Source organism: Carica papaya, chromosome 9, assembly GCF_054855325.1.
Source record: "Carica papaya isolate Zhongbai chromosome 9, ASM5485532v1, whole genome shotgun sequence".
NCBI lineage: Eukaryota > Viridiplantae > Streptophyta > Magnoliopsida > Brassicales > Caricaceae > Carica > Carica papaya.
Window position 1 is genome coordinate 30,693,392 of NC_142317.1, and position 19,513 is coordinate 30,712,904.

At 35.7% G+C, this 19,513-nt stretch overlaps 1 protein-coding gene across 9 annotated transcripts in view; it reads right to left on the reverse strand.

The window, feature by feature from the left end:
• Positions 1–16,762, reverse strand: part of LOC110810079 (nucleoporin protein Ndc1-Nup protein) — a 28,810-nt gene extending 12,048 nt beyond the window's left edge. For 6 of the 9 annotated variants that reach the window (XR_015816251.1, XR_015816250.1, XM_088211195.1 and 3 more), the window contains exons 1-3: positions 16,136–16,760; positions 15,778–16,002; positions 14,379–14,759 (exon numbers count right to left, since the gene is read on the reverse strand). Coding sequence is in view for 7 of the 9 variants with exons in the window: in XM_088211195.1 (XP_088067321.1) it covers positions 14,379–14,759; positions 15,778–16,002; positions 16,136–16,657 (1,128 nt within the window). In the remaining 2 variants the exon portion in view is untranslated. Of the gene's footprint in view, positions 1–3,495; positions 3,592–13,346; positions 14,270–14,378; positions 14,760–15,777; positions 16,003–16,135 lie in introns of those variants that run through there. The other 3 variants (XM_088211192.1, XM_022036141.2, XM_088211196.1) reach the window with 3 other exon arrangements.
• Positions 16,763–19,513: the final 2,751 nt, after the last annotated feature.

Genomic DNA, 19,513 nt, shown 5'->3' on the forward strand with positions numbered 1-19,513 from the left:
CAAAATATAAGCAGGCTCAACTTTGACATTGCCTTTGGAAACCATTTTTGGAAACTCTGCAAAGTACTTCTGCCTTCCGAATATATACTTTTTAAGTAGTGATACATACAAAAGAGGGTGTACCCTTACATGGTCTGGAAGCTAGAGGTGATAAGCTACAGGACTGACCTTCTGTAACACTTCATAGGGCCCACAAAATTGGGGGGACGGTTTGAGGCTTCTTTCTCTTGTCAAAGATTGGTGCCTGTGAGGATGAAGCTTAAGAAAAACCAGGTCTCCTTCTTCAAGTTGTCTATTAGTTCTGAGGAGGTCAACATACTGTTTCATTGGATTATGTGAGACTAGCAATCTCCTTTTGAGTAACACTCGTGAAGATTTAGAGAATGAAAATTCTACTTTTACTTATTATTTTTCATCACCATAAGGTGTCAATTTATAGGAAACATACAACCAAATTCTAACAAAACCTAACAAAATTCTAACAACTTTTTTAAGAGAACGAAGAATAACAAAATCTGTTATACCTCACTAACTTTGTGCTTACCTCCCCTAGGCTAATAACAACAAAAATAAAACTGAATTGATTCTTTTATTTTCTACACTCTCCCTCAATTTAGTTTACGTATATGTTGAGTAAACCTAGATTGGATGTTATGTTCCCTTTTTGGTAGAGCCTTTGTTAGGATGTCTGCAATCTGTTGACTGGTTGAAATGTGCATGAGTGTTATAGTACCATCTTCTAACTTCTCTTTGATAAAGTGACGATCAATCTCCACATGCTTGGTTCTGTCATGGTGTACAGGATTTTTGCTCATACTGATGGTTGATTGATTACCACACCAAACTTTCATAGGAATGTTGTTAGCAACCTTTAGTTCGACAAGTATCCTTCTTAGCCACATACCTTCATATATACCATGAGCAAGTGCCCTAAACTCAGATTCTGCACTGCTACGATATACAACTGACTGTTTCTTATTGCGTTAGGTGACCAGGTTTCCCCAAACATAGGTACAATACCCTAATGTAGACCGTCTGTCGTTTATTTAGCTTACCCAATCTACATCAGTGTAGATTCAACAACTCTTTTCACTGTTTGTTGAAAGAACAATCCTTGTCCTGGAGTCATCTTTAGGTATCTTAAAATTTGATATGCTGCTTTCATGTGTTCTTCAGTTGGATGATTTATGAATTGACTCACTGTACTTACTGCAAAATTGATGTCGGGTCTTGTATATGCTAAGTAGATGAACTTCCCAACTAGTCTTTGATACCTTTCTCTGTCAACTGTTTTATTACTGATTTCGGATCCAAGTTTGATGGTTGGATCCATAGGAGTGTCAGCAGGCTTACTTCCTAGTATCTCAGTCTCCTTCAGAAGATCTAGAACATACTTTCGTTGAGATACCGAAATTCCCTTCTTGGATCTATCCACCTCCATTCCGAGGAAGTACTTTAGTATTCTGAGATCTTTAATTTCAAATTTTTTGACTAAGAATTCTTTGAGCTTCTGAATCTCCTCAATATGATCTCCTGTAAAGATGATATCATATACACATATAATCAAGATAGCTTTCTTACTTGAGGTACAATGCTTGACAAATACTGCATGATCAAACTGACATTGCTCATATCCTTTCTGTCTTACTGCTCTTGTGAATCTATCAAACCATGCCCTTGGAGATTGTTTTAGACCATAAAGTGACTTTTTCAACTTGTATACTTTTTAAGGACTATCTGCTAGTTCAAATCCTGATGGTATTTCCATATACATTTCTTCCTCTAAATCAGCATTAAGAAATGCGTTCTTCACATCTAGCTGACAAAATGGCTAATCAAGATTAGAGACGAGTGAGAGAAGTACCCAAATTGTATTGTGTTTGGCTACCGGAACAAACATCTCTTGATAATCTATCCCATATGACTGAGTGTAGCCTTTGGTTACTAGTCGAACCTTATACCGATTCAAAATTTCATCTGCATTGTATTAGTTGTGAAAACCCACTTGCACCCCACTCGGTGTTTCCCTGGAGGTAGGTCAATTAATTCTCATGTTCCGTTCTTTTCAAGTGTCTTGATTTCCTCTTGAACAACCATCCTCCATTCAGGTATTTTCAGAGCTTCATGGATTGTTTTAGGCTCTGATGAGCTACTGTCTAACCTGTACACAAAAGTATGATGTTCCGAAGACAACTTGTCTATTAAATATAGTCCTATATAGAATGTTTGGTGCATGTCCGAGTCCATTTTCTCAAAGCAATAGGCATGTCAATGTCAGTATCTGTAGGAGTAATAGAAGTCTCATTACCTGTCAATTTCATGGAACTAGGATCAACGATGGATTCATGGCAAGGCTTGGATTATTCAGGTGCTTTCCCTTTATTTCTTCTAGTATAGACACGTAACTCACTAGTTGCAGGTACTGTGTTCTCTGTAACTGGTTTTGGTTCAGATTCTTTATGTTTATGTGAGGTTGTAGATTCAGACTCCATAGAGGTTTTTCTAATGGAGGGTGACTCTGTGGATATAGATGAGGTATGCTTACATCCCACAACTGATATTTCTAATTAAATGTATTGGGTAAAATGGTTGGTTTTCAAAAAATGTGACATCCATTGTGTTATAAAATTGATGGGTTTCCAGAACTAGACATTTGTATCCTTTCTAATTAGCAGAGTACCCAACAAAGATGCATTTAAGGGCCCTTGGGTCAAGTTTCCCACGGAGATGAGTGTGAATATGAACATATGTTGAACAACTAAAGACTTTGAGTGGTAATGTGTTTAAGATATGAGATTCAGAAAATGTTTATAAAAGAATAGCGTAAGGTGATTGGAACTTTAGGACACGGGGGGGCATCCGGTTTATCAAGTAAGTAGCAGTGAGAACAACCTCTCCCCAAAGAAATTTTGGTACATGAGTGGTGAACATGATTGATCTAACCACCTCAAAAATGTGTCTATTTTTCCTCTCGACTATGCCGTTTTGTTGTGGGGTATGTACACGAGATTTAGTAAACAATACCATATTCAGTAAAATATTTCTCAACGATGGCTTCAAAGTATTCACAAGCATTGTCGGATTTCAATACTTGTATGGTAGCATGGAATTGTGTTTGGATCATTATATGGAATTTTCTAAAGAGATGTCCAACTTCATATTTTTCTTTTATAAGAAACACTCAGGTAATTCTTGTATGATCATTAATAAATGATACAAACCACCTAATTCCGGTGATGTTGGTGACCCTGGAGGGTCCCCATAGATCGCTATGAATTAATGCAAATGGTTTTGAGGATTTATATGGCAAACTAGGAAATGAACTTCGAACATTCTTAGAAAATTGACATACTTCACACTGAAATGAAATGGAATCTTTTTCTTTGAAAAGTAAGGAGAAAAACTTTTTTAGATACATGAAATTTAGATGTCTTAATCTATAGTGCCACAACATAATATTGTGGTCATTATTGCAGAAACAAAGTTTGCACATACTGCATTGTGAGTTTGTCTTCTAGAAGCATTGATTTGAAGTAGGTATAGTCCTGAGCTCATCCTATCATTGTCAATCATCCTCCCCGAGTCCAAGTCCTGAAATTCACACATGTTATAGACAAATTTGGCAGCACGCTTTAAATTTTCACATAGCTTGCTTACTGATAACAAATTACAATCCAGATTTAGAACATGAAGGACTGAGCAAATAGTTCAATTTGGAAACAAATTTACAAAACTCGTTCCTGTCACTTTTAAGAGGGACCCATCAGCAATTCTAATTGAAAGTCTTCTTTACACTTGCTGTATTTTTAAAATATTGAGGCATCTCCAGTCATATGATCAGATGCTCCTGAGTTTACAACCCAAACCTACCCTTTTTCTGAATAAGCAAACAAACCAAAATTATTACCTTTGTGTGCCACTGAAGAACTGACCGGGTAACTTTTCTTGGACAGCATGCGCTGGAGAGCTTCCAACTATTCAGGACTAAAGGGACTGCTCTCTACAGCAGCAGGTGAAATTTCTTCGGCAGTCACGTGATTTCCCTGGTGCTTGTTTGAGTTTTCTGGCTTAAAGGGCTTCCAATCACTCGACTTGCCATGAAGCTTCCAACACTTTTTGCGTGTGTGCCCGAGCTTTCTACAGTGGTCACGCCAAGGTCTCGTCTTCTTCGTACAAGCATCCAATGCTCGAGTTGTGAGCACAAAGGAATTTACGGCCTGGTGGGTGAGTTCGGCGTCTCCCAGCATGACCTTCCTTCGGCTTTCTTCTCCCCGAATCTCAGAGAAAGCCTCACGAAAACTCGGCAGTAGTTTGATACTCAGCACGTCTCCCCAAACCTCATCGAGGTTTTTGTTCAATCCCAACAAAAATTTGAAGACTCACTTCTGTTTAACAATCGATTTGAAGATTTTCGCATCTTCGGGACAGCTCCATCGATGCTCTTCGAAGATGTCCAATTGCTGCCAGCTGTAGGTCAAAACATTATAATATTGGGTTACGCTTAACTCACCTTGCCGAAGATCGTGAAGAGTCAATTCTATCTCAAAGACGGCAGAGGTGTTCTCCTTGCTGGAGTAGAATTCCTGAGTCATTTCCCAAATATCATGCGCAGTCTCATAGAGAAGGAAATTCTCTCTGATTTCTGTAGTCATTGAAATTATGAGCCAAGACATGACCATGCTGTTTCGATCTTCCATGTATGAGCATTCAGGTTAGTCGTGGGAGGAGGTATGAGTTCGCCAGTGAGATATTCGCCACGCCCCTTACCTCAGATGAACAATAGAACAGACGACGATCATTGAAGGTAATTGTTGTCGTTTAGTTGGTGTCCCGTGATAAAGGACGAAGACATTTCACCCACACCGTTGTTGATGGGTGTGTGATGATAAGAACCCGATGAGACCTCGGGTGGAGAAGACGAAAGCTCACCTGTGGCCATTTGTGACTTCGGCACAGCAGAGATGATTCTCTAGGATTAGGTACGCTTTGATACCATAAAGATTTAGAGAATGGAAATTCTACTTCTGCTTATTATTTTTCATCACCATAAGGTGTCAATTTATAGGATACAACCAAATTCTAACAAAACCTAACAAAAATTCTAACTTTTTTAAGGGAATTAGGAATAATAAAATTTGTTATACCTCACCAACTTTGTGGTTACCTCCACTAAGCTAAAAACAACAAAAATAAAACTGAATTGATTCTTTTATTTTCTACAACTCACCGGTTAGTCTCTTCCAAGAATGAGTCTAAATCCGCGAGTGGAGTTTCAATCTAGTCCATAAAATTAGGTGGGGAGGATCCTTACAGTGCCTGGAAGCGCGACATCTTAATGCTGGCACTGTAGGTGATATTATACCACCACTCAGCTAAACTCAACCAACAAGACCAAGCTCGGGGCTAGAGCAAAGTCATGCAATGGAGGTAGAACTCTAAACATTGGTTTAATCTTTCTGTTTGCTCATCAGTTTGCGGTGGGGTAGAAAGTTTTACCCGAAAAACAGGTGTTGAATAAGAAATTTTCTATCTGATTCGGGTATAGGCAGGTAAAGGTATTGTTGACACGAATATTTTGTTACTTAAATGACCGTGATATTTTTTCTATATAGTCTTACTATTTATTTTCTCCGTAATGATGTAATTATTTACAATTTCTATTATAAGGAAAATTTTTCTATTTGTACTTAGATAGTCTTGTATATATATGAGTCAATTGTATCACCTAAAGAAGTAAAAAATAAAGTGCAAATATTTTTCCTAAATTTCTACATGGTATCAGAACAAAATAAGGTTATTTTAGGGTTTTAATGTCAGGGTTTATTTCAAAACCCTAAAACTCCTAGAATCTTCACAACACCCACCCAAACAGAGTACTAATCTCACCGGCAGCCGACCGCCCTATCCCGGTGACTTTCTCCGTCGTACCCAATTGCCTACTCTGCTCGCGTGTGGCTATTTACATTGTCCTTCGCGCGCATCCTCCCAGTTCATGTCGTTCTTCTTCTTCGCAACTCTTTGGTTCGCGCATTACTTCTTCGCAGCTCACTGATTCGCGCGTCGCGCTGCCATTCTCGCAGCCACTGATTCACATTGACCCTTCAAAACGTTCTGTATTTTGTGCATCAGTTTTTATGCAATGAATAAGCATCACAGATTGGGTCGCATTAGCTCCTCTATTCGGGTCACACCAATTTTTTGTGCACAGTGGTTTCTGGTTTCTTCCGTTCGGTTTCCTCCACCGCGCGACTTGGTCTCTGGGTTCCACGCGCCCGTGCGCCCTCAGCCTTCTCAGCTGTGCAATTGTCGCACCTTCTCTCAGGTTGCAACCAGGTCAAATTCTCTCAGCCTTCTCAGGCTGCTGGTTATTCTTTGGACCAAGTCTGTTATTTTAGTTATTCTTGGTATCTTGGTTATTCTCTCCTTAGATTCGATTCTGATTCCGGTAATATTCTCTTATCTCAAAATTATTTTCGGCTTTTTGTGGTGCTGATCAAGAATTGTGTTTTATCCCTGAAAGAAATATTACTGGGTACTATTGTTGTTTTTAATATTCAAAAATGACATAAGCAAAAAAAGTTATTGTTCCCAATTCTGATAAACCATCATTACAAATCAGTCTCGTCAAGCTTGATGGAACTAATTATCTTTATTTGGTCTAGATCCTATTTACTGTTTATCAAAGCTAAAAGTTTGCAGGGTTATATTATTGGTGATGTGAATAAGCCAGAAATCAGTAGTTTAAAATATAACAGATGGGACTCTGAAAACTACTTGGTCATGTCTTGTCTCATTAACTCCATGCAGCCTCAATTCCCGAACATATCTGTTGCTCGACACCGCCGTAAAAATATGGAATTTAGTCTCTTACATACTCACAAGTGGGTAATAATACTCAAATTTATAAACTCCGAAATAAAGTTCACAACACAAAATAAGATGAATTGACTATCTATCAATATTTTTCTTAACTCAGTAGATTATGGTAAGAGCTCGATTATTATCAAGATTTTGAAGCAGATTGCCTAAGAAATGTTGTCAAATTTCAGAAAATAATAGAAAATGAGCGGATTTATGATTTCTTGGTTGGTCTGAATGCCGAATATGATCAAATACGGGTTCAGGTACTTGGAAAAGATCCCCTTTCCTTATTAGATCAAACTTCTTCTTACATTCAGAAAGAGTAAAGTAGAAGAATTGTCATACTCCACATAGCACTAATTGAGAAAGCTGGGTTAATTGCTCAATCTGATCACTCCAAAAAACCAACGGAATTATGACTATTGTGAGAAGCCAAGACACACTAAAGAGACTTACTGAACATTGCATGGATGACCCACTAGAGGACATGGGAGAAGGAAAGGTGAGCCTATGAGAGCTCAAGCAAACTTGGTTGAAGCAAATGAAGCACCTGACACACCAACAGTTGGAATTTTTTCCACCGAAAAGATTCAGAGTCTAAAGCGTATTCTGTCTCAACTTAACTCTTCAACAACTATTGGTGCATCACTTATGGTAAAACCATGTATTCCTTCTCTCCCTCTTCTTTCCACTCCTAATATTTGGATTATAGACTATGAAGCTAACATACACATGACAGGCTCTTCCACTGAATTTCTAACCTATTTTTCTTGCATTAAAAGAGAAAATGGTCGTATAACAGATAAGATATACACTCCTGTGTCTGGAACAGGTCACTAATTATACTCTGACTATCACACTGTCTTCAATTTTACATGTACCTAGTTTTCCTAATAACTTTTTATCTATTAGTATCATTACTAAAAATCTAAACTATAAAATATAATTTTTTCCTTATTATTGTATCTTTCAGGATCTTCGAACGAAAATGATGATTGGCACTAATAGACTGTAAAATGGCTTATATATCTTGAAAATAAGTTAGAACTTAATTGGGAATCAAGCTACTATTGAGAACAAGGAAGTCAATCTGGAAATACTACAATGGCACTGGCGGTTGGAATATCTTTCCTTTTTTATTTTAGAAAAATTATATCATGTGTGGGGACCTACTCATAATACTTCTTTATTTTGTCATCGATGGTTTATTATTTTTATTAACTGTTGTATTCGATTAATATAGATTTACTTGTTGAAAACAAAAAATGATGTATTTTCATGCTTACAACTATTTCATAAAATGATATATACACAATTTGATGCTAAAGTTAAGGTCCTGATAACTGACAATGGTACATAATATATGAATAGTAGGTTCCGTACTTACTTGAAGTCAAATAAGATAATTTATCAAACAAGTTGTGCCTACACCAGTGAACAGAATGGGGTTGTTGAAAGAAAAAATTGACACATACTGAAAATAGCTCGGTCACTAATGTTCACCATAAATCTACCTAAAAGTTATTGGGGAGATGCAGTTCTCTCAACTGCCTACCTTGTTAATAAAATGCTTTTGCGGGTCCTTGATTTTAGAAATCCTCTAGAAGTTTTGCAATGTACAAATCTTCTGTCTGTCTCCAAAAGTGTTTGGATGTGTTCGTTTTATCCATGCTAGAAATGTGAGCAACCTCTAACCTAGAGCTCTCAGGTGTGTATTTGTTGGATATTCTCCAACTCAAAAGGATTACAAGTGTTATCATCCGCCAACTAAAAAATACTTTGTAACTATAATGTTACGCGTAGAGAATCTGAATTATACTTCAGCTCTACCCCAACACCTCTTCAGGAGGAGAGTAAAATGGAAGAAGTAATGCCCAATTCTGTAACTCTTAACAGTCATATTCAGGAGGAGAACTCTATGTTAGAAAATCTTATTCAAGAAGAAAATGTTGGACGATTGAATAAACCAGACCTGAATAAGTATTCAAAGAGAGATAAGATAGAAAAAGTCATCATGCAATTTATCTCAGGTCAAAAATATTCTTTAGTTCCAGAAGATATAGGTGAGTCATACTTATCTTATGAATTATCTGATAAACTCATTACTCTTAGAAAAGAAACCAGAACTTGCACTAAGCATCCTATATCTAACTTTATTTCATATGACTCTTTATCTCCCTCCTATAGGTCTTTGTCTTATTTGTTTTCTCTGTATCTATTCCACAAAATTAAAAAGAATCTCTAAAAGATCCCAAATAGAGGAAGCGATGATTGAAGAAATAAGAATATTGAGAAAAAATGAAAAATTGGAGCTTATTTCAATTATACAAGGAAAAAAGATAGTTGGTTGTAAGTGGGTGTTCGCTGTAACACTCCGAAAACCTTTACGCTTAATTTGTAATGTGAACCCCTATTTAGTCAAACTTTAAGGTCATTTAAAACTCTTTGATATTCCGTAATTTTAATTTTTCAGATGAATATCATATTTCGTATTTTAAATTCCGTATTTTTATTTGATTGAATAATTCTTAAAATTTATTATTTTATTTTGTCATAAAAAAATTATATTATATTTATTAATTAAATAAATTTAAAAAAAAAACAAAGAAAAAAGCATAAAATCCCGCGAGAAAGGTTCTACCCGTGCGGGCTCCGCACGCCGCACGTGCGGCCAATGCAGGACGTGCCCATTGTGCGCACGTCCCGTCCGTGCAGGGCGTGAAGCGCAGTCTGCGCGCGAGGCATGAAGCACGCAGACGAGCGCGGCTCCATGCACGTTGTCCGTGCAGTAGGTCTACATGGTAGGCCTGCACGCACAGGCCTGCACGCAGTAGGCTTGCGCGCAGCTGGCTAGGGCAATGTGCACTGCCTTGGGCAGTGCGCGCCGCCGCTTTTTGGGCGGCGTGCCTTTGTTTTTTGCGCCGCCATCACGTCGTTTAGTCCATCCGTCAATCGTCACATCACTTCTTTCCCATTGGCTTTCTCTCTCCTCACTAAATTTCGTCATTTAGCGCAATTCCGGCAGTTCTCATTTTCTATAAATAGGGATCCTCCCTTCATTTCCTCATCATTTTCATTCCATTCTTTCATCTTCCAAGAACTTTAGAGAGAGAGAGAGAAGAAAATGCGCAGAAAACATTAAGACTTCGATAAGAAATTTAGTATTTACTTTTAAACATTTTAAGAATTATTTTTAGAGTAAAATTAATAAAGTTTGAATTAATGATTTCATGATTAAATTTGTGTCTAAGCGAAATAATTTTACATGTTAATGCATGTTTTATGATTGTTTATGAACTTATTAATTTGCATGTATAATTTAAATGATTCAATACTTGAAATAAATATCGATATGTGATGCAATTGACGGTGGAAAAATAATTAAGCATGAAATGATGTATAGATATGAAGAATATATATTGGTATTGTCATACATAAATCATAAAGTGTTTCGTTAAACTTTTTATCTTTAAGAGCTTTCTGTTTCTCCCCCATGTGGTCTAAAAAAACGTGAGAGAACCGCTTCCTGTGGATGATAGTGTACCATCTAACGAGAGTGGTGACACGATATGATTGTAGGGGTCATCTTTGGCGAAGTATGGTCGTGACCATAGTTTACATGTCGGACCACTGTGGTTGACACGGTCGTGGTCATAGATCGTGTCATGATTTGGTAAGCCGCAAATGTGTTACTGGTTTGACAAGCTGCAAATTGTTGTTATAAATGAAATGAATTGGTCATTCCACATAGGTAGTCAAAAATCCGTATTGTCCTCAGTAGATGGAGGTCGAAACGAATTCACGAAGAAAGACACGAAAAATAGTGCATATCATGATTTATTTGATTTTCTCTATTTTCAGCATGATATATTTAAAATCTTATGATATTATTTAAATACTGTTTTTCTTACTGAGTATATAAAACTCACCCATTTTCATGCCCCCTTCAGATAAGGAAGATAGTGAGGAACTGATTGCTGATCTACACCTTAAAGTCTTTGAGGATCCCGTGAATTCATAAACCTTTTTGAGTGCATGACTTGTCTTGCACTCTAATGAATCCTTTTACATAATGATAGAAGTGACCTTTTTTACATTTTGATATTTTGTAGTTTGTTACCACTTCTGACCTCAAATATATATAGTTGGGAACTCATATTTTATAAGGGATTTGTTATAAATTGTTTCGCTGCATACATTTAATTATTATGCACTCGTAATCTGTTTTTGTATCTGAAACTCTTATGCCTTAATCAGCATTTGTAATGTCACATTCACTGTAAAACACAAAATAGATAGGTTGATTGAAAGATACAAAACTATACTAGTAACTAAAGGGTTTACTCAAAGTTATGGAGTTAACTACCAGGAAATCTTCGCACCTATTGCAAAAGTGAATACAATCATAATATTATTATCCTGCGCTACTAATCTTGATTGGGAATTACACCAATTGATGTAAAAAATGCATTCCTCTTTGGGGACTTAGAGGAGAAAGTATACATGGAAATTTCATCTAGATTTAAAAATAAAAACACAAGGGAAAGTTTACAAATTAAAAAAGGCCTTGTATGAATTAAAGCAATATCCAAGAGCATAGTTCGAAAGGTTCAAAAGAGTTATGATTTCTTTCGACTATCAGCAAAGTAATGTTTATCATACCCTATTTATCAAGTATTGTGAGGGTATGATCACTTTTCTCATTATTTACGTAGATATTGTGGTGACTGGAGATGATAGAAATGAGATGACTCGATTAAAGGGAATTATTACTCAAGAATTTGAAATCAAAGATTTTGGAAAATTGCAGTACTTCCTGAAAATTGAAGTTGTCATATCTAATAAAGTAATTTTTATCTCTTAAAGAAAGTATATCCTAAACTTGGTAGAAAAGACTGCTATGATGGGTTGCAAGCCAACCGAATCCCCTATTGAAAGTAATTACAAATTACAAACAAGTAATTTATCATAAATTAGTTGGAAGACTCATTTATCTCTCACATATCAGACCAGATACACAAATGCAGTTAGCCTAGTGAGTACATGTATGATTCTCGTGATACTCGTTTACATGCCATCTTTCGAATACTACGATATCTAAAATCTGAACCAGGAAAAGTTTTATTCTTCTTCAGAAATGACCATCTTAAAATAGAAATATTTACATATGTTGATTGGGCTGCATCTCCTAATGATAGAAAGTCAACTACCGGTTACTGCACACTCGTTGGAGGCAACTTGGTTACATGAAAAAATAAGAAGCAGAATATAATTACCCGTTCTAGTGCAAAAGCATAATATAAAACAATGACCCAAGGGATATGTGAATTATTATGGGTACAGAATTATTATGGGTACAAAAACTAATGAAGGAATTAAAATTGTTTTAAAAAGAAAGTCTATCATTATTTTGTGACAATAAACTAACTATTAGTATTGTTCAAAATTTAGTTCAACGTGATTGAACAAAATACATTGAGATTGACCATCACTTCATAAAAGAAAAAGTGGTCGATGGCTTCTTATGCTTACATCATATGCCTTCTAACAATCAGGTGGCATATATATTCACCAAAAGACTTTGCAACAAAACTCTTCAAAACCTAATATGCAAGTTGGGCATGTATGATACCTTTGTACCAACTTGAAAGGGAGTATTGACATGAATATTTTGTTGCCTAAATGACCGTGATATTTTTCCTATATAGTCCTACCATTTATTTTCTCCATAATGATGTAATTATTTAGTTGTAACATAAGTAAATTTTTCCTATTTGTACTTAGGAAGTGTTGTATATATACGAGTCAGTTGTAACACCGAAAGAAGTGAAAAAGAAAGTGTAAATATTTTTTCCAAATTTCTACAAGTATATATTTTTTAATTATGGAGCAAGGGAATGCACATACTCACCTCATACTTGCCCTATTCCAACACTTAGTTTTACCCAAGGGGGACAACAAAGAGATAATAGGTCAAGCTAAACATTGCACACAATACACCTAGAAAGTCCAAAACCGCCTCAACATTAACCTAGCCAGCATTATTTTTGCATGATTGATATGATATCCTAAGATACTTGTAAAATGAAAAAGTGCAAGGACATTATTGGCCATGCGATTACTACTAGAGAGGAAGATAATCGTGTCATCGACAAACTTTAAGTGAAAGATCTCAATATTGTCCATATCAACACTACAGCTTGCTCAAACCCTGAGATAACATACGACTGAAAACATCTACCACATAGTGAGGAGAAATGAGGAGAGAGGCTCTCCATGCCAAACAGCCCCTTTGGCCATGAAACTAAAATTTAGGCTCCCATTAATAATCATTACACAGGAAGAAATGAAAGATAATCACCAATCCAACTCTACCATCTATAATCAAACCCTTTCTACACATAACTCTATCCAAAAAACCCCAATTCAGGCTTTCATAAGCCTTCTAAATATCCAGCTTAAAAATAGTGCCATGCCTTCAAATCTTTTCACCTCCTCCACAACTTCATTAACAATGAGGGATGCATCAAGAATGTCTCCCCCTACAAAGGCACTTTAATTAATGGAAATTAATCAAAAAACCCCAATTCAGTATTTCATAAGCCTTCTAAATATCCAGCTTAAAGATAGTGCCATGCCTTCAAATCTTTTCACCTCCTCCACAACTTCATTAGCAATGAGGGATCCATCAAGAATGTCTCCCCCTACAAAGGCACTTTGATTAATGGAAATAGTATCATTCAACATTTTTACAAAAACTTAAAACTTATGTGGACCTACCTTTTTTTTCGGGTACTAAGGTAATGAAAGTAGAATTTAGTCTGACACCAATTTTCCCATTAATCATTAAAAACCTTCATCATGTCACTTTCAATACAACCTCAAAAGTTCTAAAAGAAAGCAACGGAAAAGTTGTCAAGGCCAAGAACTTTGTTCACAACCAAGGCCCACAAAGCTTTTTTTAACCTCTCCTCACTAAAAGGTCTCTCAACTAGATGAAACTCTTCCAAGAGATTAACACACCAATCAAAGCCCTCTAAAAAAGGAACTACACTTCAAATACCAGCCATTGTCAGTCCAAACAAACATAAAATGTTGCTGAAGAGACAACCAAACACATGAACAAAATTAGCCACAAAAACTTAAATGTGGAAGTGCTCCTTAGACAAATAAGTTAACATCAGCCTTCACCTCTTTTGCTCAATAATATTTTGGACATAAATAATGTTCATTTGCCTGTGAGACATACTGAAATTGAAACAATGAAAAAAGAAAAGAAAAAAGAGAGCAAAAAAGCAAAAATAAAAGGATAAAGGGAGTAAGCTGCTTCAAAGTTGATATCCCCAAGTAATACAACAAAGCTACAGGAACAAGAACAGGTCAACAAAATTCTGCTTCCCAACTCTTTCTGGTAGAAATAACATAGAGAAATACTAGAATTTTAAAATCTATTAATGCACAAGAGAAATTGAACGTAAGGTTAAAACAACATGCAAACGCCTCAAATATCTCCGAACCTGGAAATGGTTCAGTGATTCACAAAACTTCAAATCTGATTGTGGATCCTGCTGCTGCTGCAGTGGATTTGGTTGTTTATAGGTTCCAGCAGAACAACATTCTAAACTTTCGGCCAATTTAGATGCAAGCTGTAACAGAGGCCTCAAACATACAGCTACAACTCTTTTGTATGTCTCACCAGTTTCTTCAAAGAAGGCAGCTCGCCTCCAGGTGTCAACATTATTCTGACAAACCATACAGAGATCAAGATATGCAAGATACTGTAGAAGGGAAGCAGGAGGGCTCTCTTCCAAAGTCGCAAGAAGAAGCTCACTTGGATTTGTTTCAGCTGCTGCTGATCCTTTAGGTGGTGCAAATACACATCTTTTAGTAAGCAGTACCTACAGGAGAATCAATATCTTGTCTAAAAGTAAGGTTTATTGATCCAATAAGAGAAGAGTAAAAAATTATATAGGGGTCTTGATGTTCTGGTATAATCATAACTAAGTTTATCATTTTTTAAATAACAACATAATCCTTTCGCTGTTCCCTGTTACAAGAATTTCAAAAAAAAATTACAATGGGTTACAATATTTTCTCTGTTTCTCTCTATACCCTTACTACTATTCTTTTACCTCCATCATATTACTCAAAACTATAATATTCCTGAACAAAGTTGCTTATTATGTTTATGTTTTTTATTATTTGATAATCAAATGACACATATTAGACTATCTTTTAAAATTTACTAAGAATCTAGACTTCATTGACAGATATATTTTTCAATACAAGGATGAAATTGTTATTTTTTTAAAACCAGTGGAACTATTAGAAATCATATCCATAAAGATTTCTGTATAATTCAGCCAAAAGAAACTTTCTAAAAGAATATGTTGTAAATGAGAAAGACAAGCTACAGAAATCTTTATACGTTTGAGCAACATTCTAGGAAATATTTCAGTAAATGAAGAGGAAACCAGAAGATGCCAAACTTTTATTTTTTATGCCAGAAACAAACATGATAATTTTTTTATAAAAAAAATCACATTAAATTGAATGTGTTCAATAGGATGAAGATGACAGCATTGCACATACAGAAATCATTCTTTTTAGACTTTCAAAATTACTGATGCTCTATTAGCAACATTTCTCTTAAAATCCAATGAAGTACTCAAATGGCCCTCTGTTATAACAAAACCGATAAGCAGACAAGCAACATGAGCACAAATATATATACACCTTTTTGTTTAAAAAAATGGAGATCACTTAAAGAGTTATGTTCTTCCTTAAATAAAATATTTGCCGCAGCCAGAATGCTAACAAGAACAAGAGTCAGGAAATAACAAAATATATGCATACACAGATACATACACGGTGTGTGTAGTACACACAAATATACAAGAGTAATGCTGCACAAACCTTATGTAAGTGGTGATTCAATTCCCAGCAGAGAAGCACAGCAAAAGTTCCCATGTAAAATACAATCTCCTCGTAAATGAATTCCCGCATTGTCAATTGACTTTTAATCTGGTCAGGCAGAAGCACAAGCAGCAGAGCTGAAAACAGGTAATATACCCCAGAAAGTCTTAGAGCTCGCGTAATAGCTGAAGGGAGCCCCATCTTAAAGCTGAAAAAGGGAGGACGCTAATGACACAGGAAAATGAAATCAGTAATTAACAGTGACATGGCTAGAACCCCAAGTTTTCACATGATTAGCTCACACATTTTCTATCACTGTAGCTTATGTTGTAAAATAAAAAGAGAGGGGACGACAGACCTGAATAATAGGGAAATCCAAAATCCATCGTTGCTTCAAGATGTAAAGCAATCCATAGAGGAAGCCAAAGGCAAAACCCCTAAACCCCACCCTCCCAATCATCTGCAATCCGTCGACACCATAAGCACAGCAAACGGAGCCTATAGCGAGGAATCCAGAAACCGCTGCGGCCGCGAGAAACAGCAGGAAGCTCAACGAGAGCTTGGCGCTGGAGCGGAAGTCAGTGGCTGAGGATGAGGAGGGGCGGAGGAGAGCGAGAAGGAGTTGCAGGGGAGAAGCCGCGCGTACTGGATGGGGAGAGGAAAGGAAGGCGAAAGAAGCAGAGAAGAGGAGCTGAGAAATGTTGAAGACGATGAAGGCAAAAATGGCGGCGATAATGGGGGTTTTGGAAGGAGGGAGCAAGGGAGAGAGAAGCAAAAACTTGAAGATGATGAAAATGGAAGTAGAAGAAATGAATTGCCATATTAGAAAACCCAGCTTCCGATTCTTCACTACCATGTCCGGCGACGACGATGAATGCATCTGCTTGATTTCTTCTGGTTTTGATTTGAATTCAGCCTAACGTTCCGATTTCTCTTATTAGGGTCTGAACTCTTGAAGTTGCTCAAAGCAAGCTTGGTCTTAAAAAGATCAGCATGATTCCTCTCAAGAAAATTATATTAGCCAAAATTACATTTTGGCCCAAACAAATTGTAAAATCTGAAATTCTCTCTCTATTTAAAAATATTATCAATTCTATCCCTAAATTATAAACTTTATTAGTATATAATTTAAGAATTTCTCAATTTAATCCATAAGCTTAAAATTTTATTTTTTTTAATATTTTGTAAATAATTAGCAAAAAAATATTTGCATTACTTGATAAATAAAAATAACTTGAAATTATAATATTTTAGAATTGGAAATTGAAAAAATTCAAGAGTTAATTATTATAAACTTTTTCTTTTTAATTAATTTGGGTTATCATTATCTGCATTGTTTAAATAAAATAAGTTAATTATTTTATTAAAACTAATGGACATATATCATGATCTTTAAATTTTATGAATAAAATGTAGGTTATAAAATAATTTATTTTTTATTAAATTTTTATAATTATAAAAAATATCTGATTTTTATAAAAACAAAAGAATATATTTGGGTTTTAAAAAGTTATTGATTAAGTGATAGATAAGAAGATTATACAACAATATATACATACACATTACTATTTTAAGTACATTTTGATTTTATGAATTTATAATTTTTTATTTTATTATTTTATTCTTAAGACCAACTTTTAATTTTTTTTCCTCTTATTTTCTTTTTTCCCTTAAGTTTTTACATTAAATATAACAAGTTTACTAATATGGTGTTAAATCATAAAGTTATCACTCTTTAAAGTTTTTTTATTGAATTTAACAATTTAGCCATTTTTTGAAAGCTAAATTATCGAAAACTAAAATATGTCAAATACATAAATATAATTCATCATATATAAAACGTATTTTGAAACAGCAATATTGTTAAAACTAAACAATTATCTTATTTTTCTTGTATTATTTTTTTATTATTGAGTTATTTTTCCTATGTGATCAAAGACTCAAAGTCCTCTCTTATTCCTCCTTCTTTGGCACACTATCTGCATTTTTTTTCTTTTTTTTTTCAGACGAGATAAATTGCACAACACATAACACGGTACCAATAAGTCGTACATACACACCCTTTTCTTTCTCTTTTACTATGCAGTTTTGGGTCATCGATTGTGTAATAGCCCCAGAAATTTAAAGGAAATGTATATAAAGAATATAAGTGCGGAAACGAAATAAAAGGTTATGGTTAATATTCCTTACACAATAACTTAAACGTACTAACAATACCGAAAATAAGTCATCTAAAGGAAAATACTTGAAATGAAAGACTATAAAAGAAACTAATAAATACCTAGGTATCTACTCGCCGTCTTCTTGTAGATCAGACTCGAGAACTAAGTTCTCCTGATCTGAAATGGTTAAGTAAGGAATGAGATACACTAGTCCAGTAAAGACATTACACTATATCATTGTCACAGAAGTAAATGTTGGTAGAAAACCAAAAACAACCAATGGAGCACAAGTTTCAAGTAAATTTATTTATCAATAATCAAATCATTTACCGTCTACTTACCTCAGTGGAATTTATAAAAACGACCCATAGAAACAATAATATCGTAGATATCATAAATTTATACATAATCTGTAATATAGTACATGTCATACTTTTATATTTCAATCATCAAACAACAGTTACCCCCTTGTTATCAGTCTACTAGTATCCGTGGGGATCCATAGGGGTCCCAAACAATAAACCTTAATACCCCGTCCAGTATGAGGATGAAGCGGGTCGTCCCTATACTCCGTCCGGTATGAGCGCCAAAATATTTAAAGTCTCCATACCTCGTCCAGTATGAGACAACGTTCCCAGTAGGGTTCCCTATGTACCCGATCCGTCCATCATCTCCCAGAATATCTAGTGAGGCTATCAACTTATCCATTTATTAATTCACATAGTTTTTCTACTTTTTTCTTAGTTTTCCGTTTCTCACATAAACATAAATACTTAAACAAGTAACGAACATCCAACAAGGCAAGCATATCATTGGATTCACAAAATCAAGCCATAATGAAGTAAACAGTGATTCATGCATTCAAAATCATAAAATAAATAAATCACATAGCATACTGCATTTAGACAATAAAATAAATCAAACAGGAACTTGACAGAGAAATATGTCTGGTTCGGGCTCTATTAGCAACCGTAATAATTATGTATATCTATTTAATTCGTATAAATACAGTTTTATCATTTATTAGACTTTAATCCCGTGATAGGAAATAAGATGAAAGGTCCTTACCTAATTCGAAGCCGAAAGCCGAATTTTCACTACGCCTACGGGCAGTCCCTGGGTTGCCTGAATTTTTTTTTTTTCAGGAACTGAAACACGCTTACGGTACCTACACATGTCCCAAATAACTCAAAAATCAGACCCAATGCCTATTTGGCCAATTTCGAAATTCTGGCACGGCAGCTCCGCCGTGCTCTGGCGGCGATCCGCCTTGGGTTGGCTGTTTTCGGCCAAACTCGCATTGGTTCCTGTGAGAAAACACCCCTAGGGTTGTCGGTGGGCCGAAAAAACACCGAAAACTGAAACTTACTGGCGGCAAGGCTCTCCGGTGCGGCGGCTCCTCCGGCTCGAGTCGTCATTTGGTGTTTTGCTCCGGTCAACCTGTAGAGGAAGGAACGGTGGTTACAATAATGGAAAAATTACATCGAACAGGAATCGAAAAGGGCCTCATCGGAGGCAAAAATCAAAAAAAGTCGTGGCCAGTGCCGCTGGAGTTCGGCAGTGTTTTTCGGCCA